At 30.6% G+C, this 13,291-nt stretch overlaps 2 protein-coding genes across 10 annotated transcripts in view; one reads left to right on the top strand and one right to left on the bottom strand.

Moving 5' to 3' along the window:
* Nucleotides 1-13,291, top strand: part of LOC127152320 (vitelline membrane outer layer protein 1-like) — a 232,385-nt gene that overhangs the window by 125,206 nt on the left and 93,888 nt on the right. The gene's annotated exons all lie outside the window — the stretch shown is intronic.
* LOC127152307 (transcription factor 4) overlaps nucleotides 8,444-13,291 on the bottom strand; it is a 180,909-nt gene continuing 176,061 nt past the window's right edge. For all 8 annotated transcript variants that reach the window (XM_051092895.1, XM_051092896.1, XM_051092894.1 and 5 more), the window contains one exon: nucleotides 8,444-11,459. In XM_051092895.1, coding sequence (XP_050948852.1) covers nucleotides 11,411-11,459 — 49 coding nt within the window. In that variant the 3' untranslated portion in view covers nucleotides 8,444-11,410. The remainder of the gene's footprint in view (nucleotides 11,460-13,291) is intronic.

The raw sequence follows: 13,291 nt of genomic DNA, 5'->3' as shown, positions 1-13,291 counted from the left end.
ACTAAATTACTACAACTAAAATTAAAATGGAAATTGAGATTATAAAAATAAAATCTATTTTAAAATATAAACCAAATAAAAAATCAATGACACTAAAATAACTGAAACACAAACAAACTAAAACCCAAACAACACATCTATTCATAAGGCATAAATTTACTTTTTACATAAACTGATCATGAAACCGAATAAAATCCAAAGAAACGTGTCGAGTCATAAATCATGAATCTGCTACTTATATAAACTGATCACGAAACACACACTAAAATGTAAACAACATATTTAGTCAAAACGCATGAATGTGCTTCTTACATAAACTGATCACGAAGCACAGTCACACACACACACGCGAGCGTTGATCAGACATGTCGCTGCGCTGACTGTGTGTGTGTGTGTGATTTCTGTGTTCTTTTCGCAGGAGTTCCCGGGTGGATCTGAGCGACAGTCAGACAGTGTGATCCAGTGTGATCCAGTGAGACACACGCTGACGTCAGCCCTTGTCAGACTCACCTCAAACCCACAGCTCACGGCTCAAGCACGCCTGTGACGTCCTGTACGGGACCGGCCCGCTTTGGGCGTCTCATCGTTTACAGTAAAACAAGGCCTAGGACTCCCTGAAGACATGCTGCAGTCATTGGAAGCTTCCTGGTTAAATAAGGGAAGGTAAACCCGTGCAATTCAAAACATTTTTGATCTTTTTGTTTTGTTTTGTTTGAGCACCAGTTCAGAGGTGCCTTTATTTGTGCTTCTGTTTTATACACATTCAGTGAAACATAATTGTTACTGTGGTACAGTACATTTTAAAATTCAATAAAATTTCTTGTCAGACAAAGAAACAAACGAATAAATGAATGAATGAATAAAAAAAAAAAAAAAATTGGCAGGTGTGTGCTAAGAAAATAAGGTCAGAATTTAACACAATAAAAATAATAACAAAAATAATAATAATAAAATACATTATTATTATTAGTACAATTACTATTATTTGGAAAAAATATATAATATATAATATATAATATATAAACCATTTTAATATAATATAATATAACATAATATAATATAATATATAAATATATAAAAATAAATATTGGCATGAGCCACTTTAAAACAAACAAACAATAAATAAATAAATGAAAAAATAAATAAAATACTTCCTTAGACTTCCAATTAGCATACACATTTGTCAAAGATGCTTGTTTGTTTATTCATTTATTTATTTATTTATCCATTCACGTATTTATTTATTTGCAGGTGTGTGCTAAGAAAATAAGTTCAGAATTGAACACATAATAATAATAAAAAAAATAAAATAATATTAAATACATTATTATTACTACTACTACTACTATTATTTGAATGTATATTTATATATAAATCATATCAATAATAAAAAAATTTGCCATGAGACACTTTACAAATAATAAATAAATAAATATTGAGCAAGATACAAAAACTATAATATTAGATAATTTCTGAAAACATATTTTCTGTTCTGGTATTATTGTGCACAATTTTGCTTCTCAAATAAATGAATAATAATCAAATAAACAATAAATAATGATTAATAACTCAATGATTAAAAAATAACATGATTACTAACTCAAATAAATAAATGCTTCTCTAAATCTTGTTTTAGTATGTTTAGACATTGAAAACGAGACAGAGATAGTCATGATTAATCATGATTTTGATTGATTAATTGATTGGCAATTGAGTCAGATAAGTATTTATTTTTATGGCTAAACCAGCTGACAAATAAGCTATTATATATTAACACTAAGATATATTTATTCCAGTATTATACTGCACAATGTTTATTTAAAAAAAAAAAAAAAATAAATAAAATGTATTAGCAATTCATTAGCCATCAGACATAAAAAAAGTTTAAATTAGGATCAGTTTGTGGTTATGTTATACTAAAAACATAAATGTAAAGTAAAGATGTATGCATATTTCAGTAACACATCAACAGTACTATGGTAATTTATGGTAATATAAATATATAAATATATGTATCTTGTTTTAATATGTTTAGACATTGTTTTTGGAAAACAAGACAAAAATAGTCATGATTAATCATGATTTTGATTAATTGATTGACAACTGATTAAATAAGTACTCATTTTTATGCCTAAACCAGCTGAGAAATAATCTATTAAAAATAATAGTATGAAAAACTATTAAAATAATATTAAAAATATAATTTCTGAAAACATATTATTTTTTGTTATTCCAGTATTACATTACACAATTATAATTTGAAAAAAAAATTAAAAATTGTTTAAATTAGGATCCCTTTGTGGTTATGTCAAATTTAAAAATTTAAAAATGTAAAAATAAATTTCAAGTAAAAAAGTATGCATATGTCAGTACTATGGTAATTTTATGAATACTGAATATCTATTATATATATAATATATATATATATATATAGTATATATATATATATATATATATACACGCACACATACACACACACACACACACACAAAATGTACCAAATGTGTGAAGTTTGCAGTTCTTACATATTCTTCTACATAAATTATATGATAATTTTTATTTATTTCATGCATTCACCTGTTAAAAATTTGGCTGCATTTGCGTTTTTATTAAACTAAAACTTTAAATAAATATTTACACGAAACAAAGCAGAAGCGCTGAAAGCGGTAGCTCATAAAAATGGCACATTTATTGCTACAGACGGTCATGTACATGACATCGAGATACTACAGGATGAGAACAAACAGATGAAGATGAGGATGAAACAACAACAACAACAACAACATCACATTTACAACAGAAAACAAATCAAAACGAATCCAAAAAATGAAACACACACACACACACACACACACAAACACACATTAGACAGTTTCAAATCACGGCTTCGTTTTTCTCATTCAAACACATCTGTGTCTCCAAATCATCTTTAAATAGCAAAATAAAGTAAGAAACGTTTATCTGAATGACTCCAAAAAATCTACAAAGTGGAACAGTCTCTTATTTTGTCAACATTACTGGTATAAAACATCCAAATCTAGTCTGATTTGAAATGCAGGTGATTTATTTTTATTTTCTCCTAAACGCATTGCACTTAATGCACTTAATGAGCTTTATAACAAAAATCCAGGCACTGGAACACGGCGATTCTCTGATGGTCACGATTCTTCACTTGAGTTGCATCACGACTACCAAGAATAAAAAGGCCTCGGTTCATAAACGCTCACCATTACAACTAAAAACAAGAAACGAAGCGAAGGCTGAAACCGGCTGGACTTATTCTGTGTGATCTGTTTATTGTTTCATTCCTCCTGTCATTGACAGATCTGCTGTTGCGCTTGAACACGCTCGCAATTATGAAGCTGGGATTATGTTTGTCATCGCGTTTTGACTTTTTATTTTAGTTCAAGCCTTTTTTATCCTATGATTTGAAAGTGAACCATCAAACATGGAAGACTAGATTACATATTTGAGTTTGCATTCAGTATTAGACTTGCCTTCAGACAATAATTCTTGACCTAAATTTGTTTGTTAGGAGAATTAAGTTTAATCACATTTTAACCACACTGTAAAAAAAAGATATTTTTACCTTTTCCTTTAAAGATTATCAAAGTGTTTTACAAGAAAATATTATTTGACCTTTACTTCAAAATTTCATATTTAATGTTACCTGCCAATTATTTGTGAAACTTACTTATTTTCCAACTGATTCAAAGTATTTTTTTTCAGTGCAGACTTATGCAAATTTTGCACATGCATATGTTTAAATAACAACAAAAAACCATCAAACAAACAAAAAAAGTAGGGATTATTAAAATGATTAAAAACAGTCACCATATTTATGCCACTGGTTGAGTCATAATGTTGTCTGGCATTACACACTTCACCATTAATAATTTACCATAGGAAAGTTGTTCAAATTGTTTGTTTTAGTTTAGTCTAATTTAAAATGCAATGCTTAATTTAGTGTTATTTCCAATTTATTTGTAATTACTTGTGACATTTAGTGATTTCTGAGTCAAAATTGTGTCAAATTAATTTTTTTTCAGTGCATACGCCACACTAAATTTCTTTCTTTATTCATAAATTAATTTTTTTTAATTTTTTATGCGTATTGCTTCTCCAACAAATGCATGGTTTTAAAGGTGAGGTGCAACGTAAAGACACAAATAATGGCTGTTTTCAAACAAGTTTCCACTATTTTATGTTATTATTGTTGTTATGTTTGGCATTAGATTTCACCTTCAAACATTTGCAGCAGTGTTGTTAAAATTGTTTATATTTTAGTTGCCACTTATTTGTAACTGTGAAATGTACTAGTGATTTCAGAGTGAAAAATAAAAAAAAGTTTTTTTTTCAGTCACCAAACAATTTAGTCTTAATATTTTATGCAATTCACTTCTCAAATAAATGCATGGCTTTAAAGGTGAAGTGCATGGTTTCCACCAGTTTTGTCATGATTGTTATGTTTGGCATTAAACATTTCACCTTCAAGGGAAGACACCAAACACCAAACTGTTTTCAGTATGCATAAATTAAGAACAATTTCAAATATATTATCTTAAAACAAGGCTTAATATCTCATGCATTTTGCTTCTGAAATAAATGCATGGTTTTAAAGGCAAAGTGCATCATAAAGACACAAATAATGACTGTTTTCAAACAAGTTTCCACCTTTTTTTGTCATTGTTGTTATGTTTGGCATTAGACATTTCACCTTCAAAAATTTGTTTATATTCTAGTTTAGTCTGGTTTTAAATTTCATGTTTTATTCAGTGTTTCTTGCCATTTATTTGCAATTATTTGTGCAAAAATGGTTTCAATGTTTGAGTGCAGATGCCACACTAAATTTTGCATAAGTACAAATTAAGAAAAACAAAACAATTTGAACAATTTCATATATATTATCTTAAAACAAGTCTTAATATCTCATGCAATTCACTACTCAAATAAATGCATGGTTTGAAAGGTGAAATGCATCATAAAGACACAAATAATGACTGTTTTCAAACAAGTTTCCACCTTTTTTGTCATGATTGTTATGTTTGACATTAAACATTTCACCTTAAAATATCAGTGTTGTTAAAATTGTTTATAGTCTAGTTTACTCTGGTTATAAATTTCATGTTTTATTCAGTGTTTCTTGCCATTTATTTGCAATTATTTGTGAAATTTACTAGCTATTTCTTGCCGTTTCAAAATCTTTTTTTTAAGTGTAGACACCAAACAATTTTTTTCAGTATACATAAATTAAGAACAAATTCAAATATATTATCTTAAAACAAGTCTTAATATCTCATGCATTTTGCTTCTCAAATAAATGCATGGTTTTAAAGTGCATCATAAAGACACAAATAATGACCTTTTTTGTCATTTTTGTTGTTTGGCATTAGACATTTCACCTTCAAAAACTGTTTATATTCTAGTTTAGTCTGGTTTTAAATGTCATGTTTTGTGTAAAAAATGTTTAATTTTTTTTAAGTGCAGATGCCACAGTAATTTTTGCATGGGTATAAATTAAGAAAAACAAACAATTTGAAGAATTTCATATATATTATCTTAAAACAAGTCTTAATATTTTATGCAATTTGCTTCTCAAATAAATGCATCGTTTAGACAAAGAATACCTGTTTTTAAACATGTTTCCTCCATTTGTTCACTTTTAAAGATGTTTTTACTTGAAAACATGACAGAAACGCTGATTCCATTTACTGAAACTCGTAATTGTGTATTAAATTAGCACTGAGATCAGCACTTTACTGATGTGAAATCGTCATCTGGCGTTGGATACGGAGGATGTTTTGAGCTTCTAGATGGTCTCTCTTTATTGAAATCACACTCAAGCGACAAAGACAACGCATCCGTGGGACAAACGCGCCGAGAAAGCAGCAAAGACCAGTTGTACGTCGCTGTTTGCGTCAAATAATCTTTATCTCACAATCCTCCACGTGAGGAGCACTTAAATAAACAGAGATGACACTGCCCAGGTTTGCTTTCTGAGGATGGAAAAGATCGCTTACAGTTCAGTTCTGCATTGGACTAAAAAAAATCAGTTCATAAAAGCAAGAACAAGTATGTACATTATGAACAACCAAGAGGAAAACATCATCTTTTCCACTGCAATCATAGTAATTCAATTGGCTACAACAACATGATGTGGCACAAGGAGAGATTTAGTCAAACATCTTTAGCACTGGCAAAATACAACTTCAGATGTTCAAAATTTACTGAAGGACAAGAACACTAGCATGTCTGAAGCAATGCAAAAGTACAGATGTACCACACTTTTCAATACTAGGCTTTTGCTGGAGTGTTTTTTTTTTCGGCAATCGTTTGAACCTGCAAATCAAGTAGAAAAACTGATGACATTGTGCATGATTCTGCATTAAAAAAAAACAAAAACAAAACATATTTTGGCCTTAAAGGAGAAGTCCACTTCCAAAACAACAATTTATAAAGAATTTACTCACCCTCTTGTCATCCAAGATGTTCATGTCTTTCTGTCTTCGGTCGTAAAGAAATGATGGTTTTTGAGGAAAACATTTCAGGATTTTTCTTCATATAATGGACTTCAGTTGTGCCCCCGTAGTTTAAATGCAGCTTCAAAGGCTCTAAAGGATCCCAGCAGAGGAAGAAGGGCCTTATCTAACAAAACGTTCAGTCATTTTTTTCGAAAAATAAAAGTTTGTTTACTATTTAAGCACAAAAGCTTGTGTAGCACAGGTTCTGGGATGCACGTTCACTACGTACTATTGAATTACAACGAAAGGTCACGCCGAACTGCAGACCCAGTGTTTACAAAGTGAACACGCAAAGACTAAGAAAGTGCAAGTAAGTCAAACGCTTCACAAACAAAAAGCTACAAGGATGTCAGACGATTCTGAAGTTGTAGGAGAAAATAAGATGGAGTTTTTCACCATACTCTACCTTTTTGAGCCGGAGTACACAGACGATGAACTTACACATGATTCGTAGTAGTGATGGGAAGTTCGGATCATTTTACCGACTCTGACCTTTGAGTCTCGTTCAGCAAAATAAACGAATCTTTTTTTGAGTCATTTCGTTAATTTTAGCAAAATCGGCGTTACGTAACAGCCCCATAAGATGAGCGAACGACTCAAAAAACCCAAAGACTCGAAACAGGTGAATTAATTCCAGTACAGAACCTGTAACCTGAACGAATCACTCCCCGAGACGACTCGTTCTTCACGAATCACATTAAAGATTCGTTCAAAATGAACAAATCATTTAAGAGCGTGCATCCCAGAGCCTGTGCTACGCGAGCTTTTGTGCTTAAAAAGTATACAAACTTTTATTTTTCGTTAGATAAGACCCTTCTTCCTCAGCTGGGATCATTTAGCCCCTTTGAAGCTGCATTTACACTACATTTTGGAAGTTCAAAATCAGGAGCACCAATGAAGTCCATTATATGGAGAAAAATCCTGAAATGTTTTCCTCAAAAACCATAATTTCTTTACGACTGAAGACAGAAAGACATGAACATCTTGGATGACAAGGGGGTGAGTAAATTATTTGTAATTGTTGTTTTGGAAGTGGACTTCTCCTTTAATTTAAGAGCTATGTTATATAACATTTGGATTACAGAGTTTTAACATTAACATATAAACATAATGTGATGCATATCCGCCAGTCACACTGTGCATAAATGAAACATACTGTACAAAAATAATGGCGTTGTATATTAACTATTTGCATCTATTTGATTTGATTTAAATAATCATTTTCATTCATATTGATTAAAATCAGCATAAATCTATTAATTGCGAAAACAATTCAGTTTATTTGGTTAAAATAAAATATGTCTGTGAAACAAACAAGATTATATGGAAGCGTATTTCAGGATTAAAAAAATAAAAAACGGTGTGGCCTTTTCTCGTAATTAAACTTTTCTTGCAATTCTAAGATTAAAAATTATTTCATGGTAGAAACAAACAAACAAACAAACAAAACAGAATTCAGTGAAAAATTAAAATCAAACACAAAATTCTGACTTTTTTTTTCTTGCAATAACTCAGAATTGCAAGAACAAGTCTGAATGACTTTTTTATGTTTTATTTTGTGGTGGAAAAAAACAGAATTCTGAGATGTAAACAGAATTCAGATTTTAAAAAGTCAGAATTTAGATTTTTTGCTCAGAATTACGAGAAAACAGTCTAAAATTGCAAGATATAAAAGCAGATATGTGAGAAAAAAGAAAAAGTCTTGCAATTCTGACGTTTTTTCTGTGAAAAGTGTGTTTTATTCTGTGGTGGAAGTTTAAATGACATTTTTTTGTTTGTTTTATTCTGTGGTGAAAAAAACAGAAAAGAATTGTGAGATACCATAAATGCAGAATTGCGGTAAAAGGTGAATTCTAAATTTGCAGTTGCAAGATATAATCAGAATTGCAAGAAAAGAATTCAGAATTATGAGATATTTAGGGAAAAAAACTTTTTTTTTTTTTTTTTTTTGCTCAGAATTTTGAGGAAAAAGTAAAAAAAATTTTATATCTTGCCATTTTTTCTTGCAATTCTGTGACAAAAAATGAAAGTTTATTCTGTGATGGAAAAAACAGAATTGCGAGATGCAAAGTCAAAAAAAGTCAGAATTGTGAGATACTATAAATGCAAAATTGCGGTAAAAAGTTGAATTCTAAATTTGCAATTGCAAGATATAATCAGAATTGCGAGAAAAAAAGTCATAGTTATGAGAAATTTGGGGAAATATTTATATATATATATATTTTTGCTCAGAATTGCAAGAAAAAAGTAAACTTTTTTTATATCTTGACTTTTTTTTTTGCTATTCTGTGAAAAGAATGACATTTTTTGTTTTGTTGTGACTGAAAAAGTAGAATTGTGAGATATAAACTCAAAAAAAAAGGCAGAATTGTGAGATATTTGGGGAATTTATTTATTTTTTGGTCAGAACTGTGAGGAAAAAGCACTTTTTTATATCTTGCCATTTTTTCTAGCAATGCTGTGAAAAAAAAAGAAAGTTTGAATGACATTTTTTTGTTTGTTTTATTCTGTGATGGAAAAAACGGAATTGTGAGATTTAAACTCAGAATTCAGACAAAAAAAAAAATCTCAATTGTGAGATACTATAAATGCAGAATTGTGGTAAAAAGGTAAATTCTAAATTTACAGTTGCAAGATATAATCAGAATTGTGAGATTGTTTTGCTCAAAATTGCGAGAAAAAGTCCAAATTGCAAGATATAAAAGCAGATTTGCGAGTAAAAGTTGCAATTCTGACGTTTTTTCTTGCAGTTCTGTCAAATAAATTGAGATTTGTGAGAAGCAATGCCGAATGACCTTTTTTGTGTTTTATTCTGTAGTGGAAAAAGCAAAATTGCGAAACGTAACTCAGAATTCAGACAAAAAAAGTCATTTTATTCAGTGGTGTAAAAGTGTTTCTCTTAGTTAAAATCCACGAAACGTAAAGCAAACTGAGTTTATTGATGATAAATATAATGTATAAAACATTCAGTTTAGTTTCATTGACGTATGACAAATATGCATCACGTTACGTTTCCGCGTCGTCTAAATCGGACGCGCGACATTAAAATCAGGCCTGAACTGCGAGCACGAGGGCCGGCGGCGAAAGCGCAGCACATCCCAGTCGTCGTTCGGATTCTTTCAGCGACGTCTCTTTACAAAAGCGAGAATGCAAACGAAGGTTTGATCGTCGACACACGTTAACGCTAATCAATCACGTCCTCACCAGGCCACATGATCAACGTCTATTTACACAAAAAATACTCAATTAAAAATGACAATGCAATGATGAAAGAGGATGAGAGAGTTAATCGTATAGCTTCGATTCCCGACCCCCACCACCCAACCGTTATAGAAAAGAAAAATGTTCCCGCAAATATAAACATACGTTTTTTTTTTTTTTTGCTTTTGTTCTCACTACGTTTTCAATGTGACACGTTTCAACACACAATGAAGTATTTTTCTGAAAAAACAAAAGAGAGGAACTGATACAACGCATTTCTAAACACAAAATAACAACAGCCTACATGTAAAAATATAACTTTTACATACACAATTTCAAAATAATGGTACGTTTGCATTTGTGGCATACAATTTACAAATGTCCGTGTGTTTTGCGTTTCCCTTCGCCGAGTTTTCGGTTTCGCTCGCCGTTTCCAAAAACAGAGTCACGTCTCTCACGGCGCGTCTCCGCTCGGCTTTACAGAATGAAAAATCGCTCCTCGTCGACTCCTCCTCGTCTCTTTATATACTGTATATATTTCTACATTTATATATATCGATTTTCTAATAGATTTGTGTCCACTTTCAGTGCCTCCCGTCCATTTTTTTCCTTTTTTTTGACAGAGAAACCAGTACAGACGAAGAATAGAGAGATAAAAAAAGAGAAAAAGCCATTTTACACGTACAACCACACATTTGTACTACGGCGGCTCAACAACAAGCCTGTATTCGTAAAAGCCGATATCTATAATACAATGCTCAAGAACGACGGTGACGGGTGGGCGGGGCTGTGGGCGGGGCCACACGGGGCTGGACACACCTTCTAATTACATATAGCCGTACAGTACATTAAATACAGTTTATCCAAAAAATACTTTTTTTACCTTTTTACTTTTTTTTTTTAAACTCCAGGCCGTAAAAAACCTGACTGCATAGACCTAATGACTAACGTTTCCTACGCTTGCATCCTAGATAATGTTCTCCTCCAGTCGTGTGATGATATGAGCTCTAAAAGGCACGTTGGTTGAAGTTTTCGACATGTTAAAATTGCATCTTCGGGGTCCGGGAGGGCTTTCGGGAGAGTCGATGGCCAGAAACAAACGGAGAAACGGAGAAATGAGCTTCCGTAGGCTAAAAGTCGGCAAAGGACGGCCTCTGAACGTTCGCGCTTCGGGATCTGCTGGTTTCAAAAGAACGAAAATGACATTATTGCAAAGGTTTGAAGGGTTGAATTCTACAGCCGAATCCCGTCTCGGTCGTTTGATTGACAGCTCCTCTCGTCCCGACTGATTGGGAATCTTTATTTTTTTCCGTAAGGAGTTCCGTGAGGCACAGCTACAAGAGTTCCACAGTGTGGACAGGATTGCCATTGAAATCGGACGGCTGGTCTCCACACCTCCACAACATCATGATATGTTTGAAGAATCGCCCGTCGGTCTTTTCTTTTTTTTTTTTTTTTTTTTCATACATAAAAACGTCTTCTTTTGCAACAGGGAATGCTCGGAGGAAGATATGCACAACGAATCCCACGCCACTCCCTAATTTACAGGAGGAATCCTCGCAGACGCAGTCAGGAACGGGAACACGTAGGAGTCGGTCGGTCGGATGGAAGTTCGTTCGTTCGTTCGTTCGGTCGGTCGGTCGGTCGGTTGATTGTTTGACTGACGTTCGGGGGCAGAAATGACGCTGTCAAAGGAAGTGATCGCTCATCATTTTGATGAATTCTGGCAGCTTCGACCTGAAACACGGACAGACGGACAGAGACGTTAACATACAGTGCAATAGCATTGCAAAAACACCACAAATGCACGTATAAACGTTATTTTGAGGAGGTCTTTATTTTCATTCAAGCATATTTCCCCCCTTTGATTCTTTAAATTAATTTAAAAATTGTATGGACATCATTTCTATTATATACTCTATTCTTTTCTAAATTCTTGTTATTAAAATGCAAAATATCTAAATGAAATAATAATAATAAAAAAAAAATACTATCATTAATGTAATAGAGTAATGAAAATTATACTGTGTGGGTAAAATAATTTATATACATTTTTGATTAATTTAACACTTATTATATTATATTATTATAATGCAAAATATGCAAATAAAAATAATTGTGTTTATAACATTTATAAAAACAATAAAGTTCTCTCATTAATGTAATGCAATAATGAAAATTATACTATGTGGAAATAATTGATATACTATATTATTATTATAATGCAAAATATGTAAATAAAATAATAATAAAAATACTATAATTAATGTAATAGAGTAATGAAAATTATACTGTATTGACAAAATTATTTCTATAAATTTTTAATTAATTTAACAACACTTGTTATTATAATACAAAATATGTAAATAAAAATAACTGTAATAATAATTATAATATTTATTAAAACAACGTTCTCTTAATGCAATGAAAATTATACTATGTGGAAATAATTTATATATGATATTATATTCTCATAATATGTAATATTTTTGATTATTTAATCATGTTTGTTAAAATATGTATTTTTTGTTGAAAATATGTAAATAAAAAATAATACAAATACTATCAGTAATGTAATACAGCAATGAAAATTACGCTGTATGGACATAATTTATATTATATATTTTATATTATATATTTCTAAAAATAATAATTAATTGAACTAAAATTAAAAAATTAAGGTCTTTGTTATTATGCCATTTAAACACATTTTCTCACTTGACTCTTTAAATTAATTTAAGAATTCTCATTATTGTAATGATAAATATGTAAATAAAATATAAAAGTATAAAATTATATAAAATATAAAAGTATAAAATTATATTATATTATATTATATTATATTATATTATTATGGTTTATGTAATATTTTATTCTTTATTGGAATAATTCTCATTATGGTAGTACAAAATATGTAAATAAAAAAATAAAGTCCTCTCAATAATGAATGAAAATGATACTGCATGGAAATAATTTAGATTAGATTAGATTAGATTAGATTAGATTATGTAATATCTTATGTAATATTTAATCCTTTAATTGAACTGAACATTTCCTGTCATTGTAATGCAAAATATGCAAACAAACAAAAATAATAATGTACTCTCATTAACGTAATGCAGTAATGAAAATTACACTGCATGGACATACTAATGTATATATTATGTAATAGTGCTGTTTATTTTATAATAATTGTTGCACTGTTTTTGTATTATTTGTCGATCCCTCATCTGAAAACTGGGGACGAACAATAAAGCTTTTGAATTGAAGTAAATACTATATTAAAATAAGCATAAACTAAATGCAATAATGGCTAAAAAATGGCTTTTAAATTTTTTTTTTTCATTTGCTGTCTTTAATTAATCAGATACTGATATTAAATCTTTAAACATATCTGTTTTCATACAGAGAATGTTTTTTCCTCGCTCATGAAATCTGTAAACGAAAGCGCAGATGCATGAAGCGGGCTTAATTCACACCTTTAATCGTACCTTAATCGTAACTTGTAAACTAATTAAGTGCACATTACAGTCATTTACACAGAGAACATGAACCTTTGGAACCGCATG

Source organism: Labeo rohita, chromosome 21, assembly GCF_022985175.1.
Source record: "Labeo rohita strain BAU-BD-2019 chromosome 21, IGBB_LRoh.1.0, whole genome shotgun sequence".
Taxonomy (NCBI): Eukaryota; Metazoa; Chordata; class Actinopteri; order Cypriniformes; family Cyprinidae; genus Labeo; species Labeo rohita.
The sequence above is the reverse complement of the archived record's forward strand: the minus strand, read 5'-3'. Positions and strand labels throughout refer to the sequence as shown.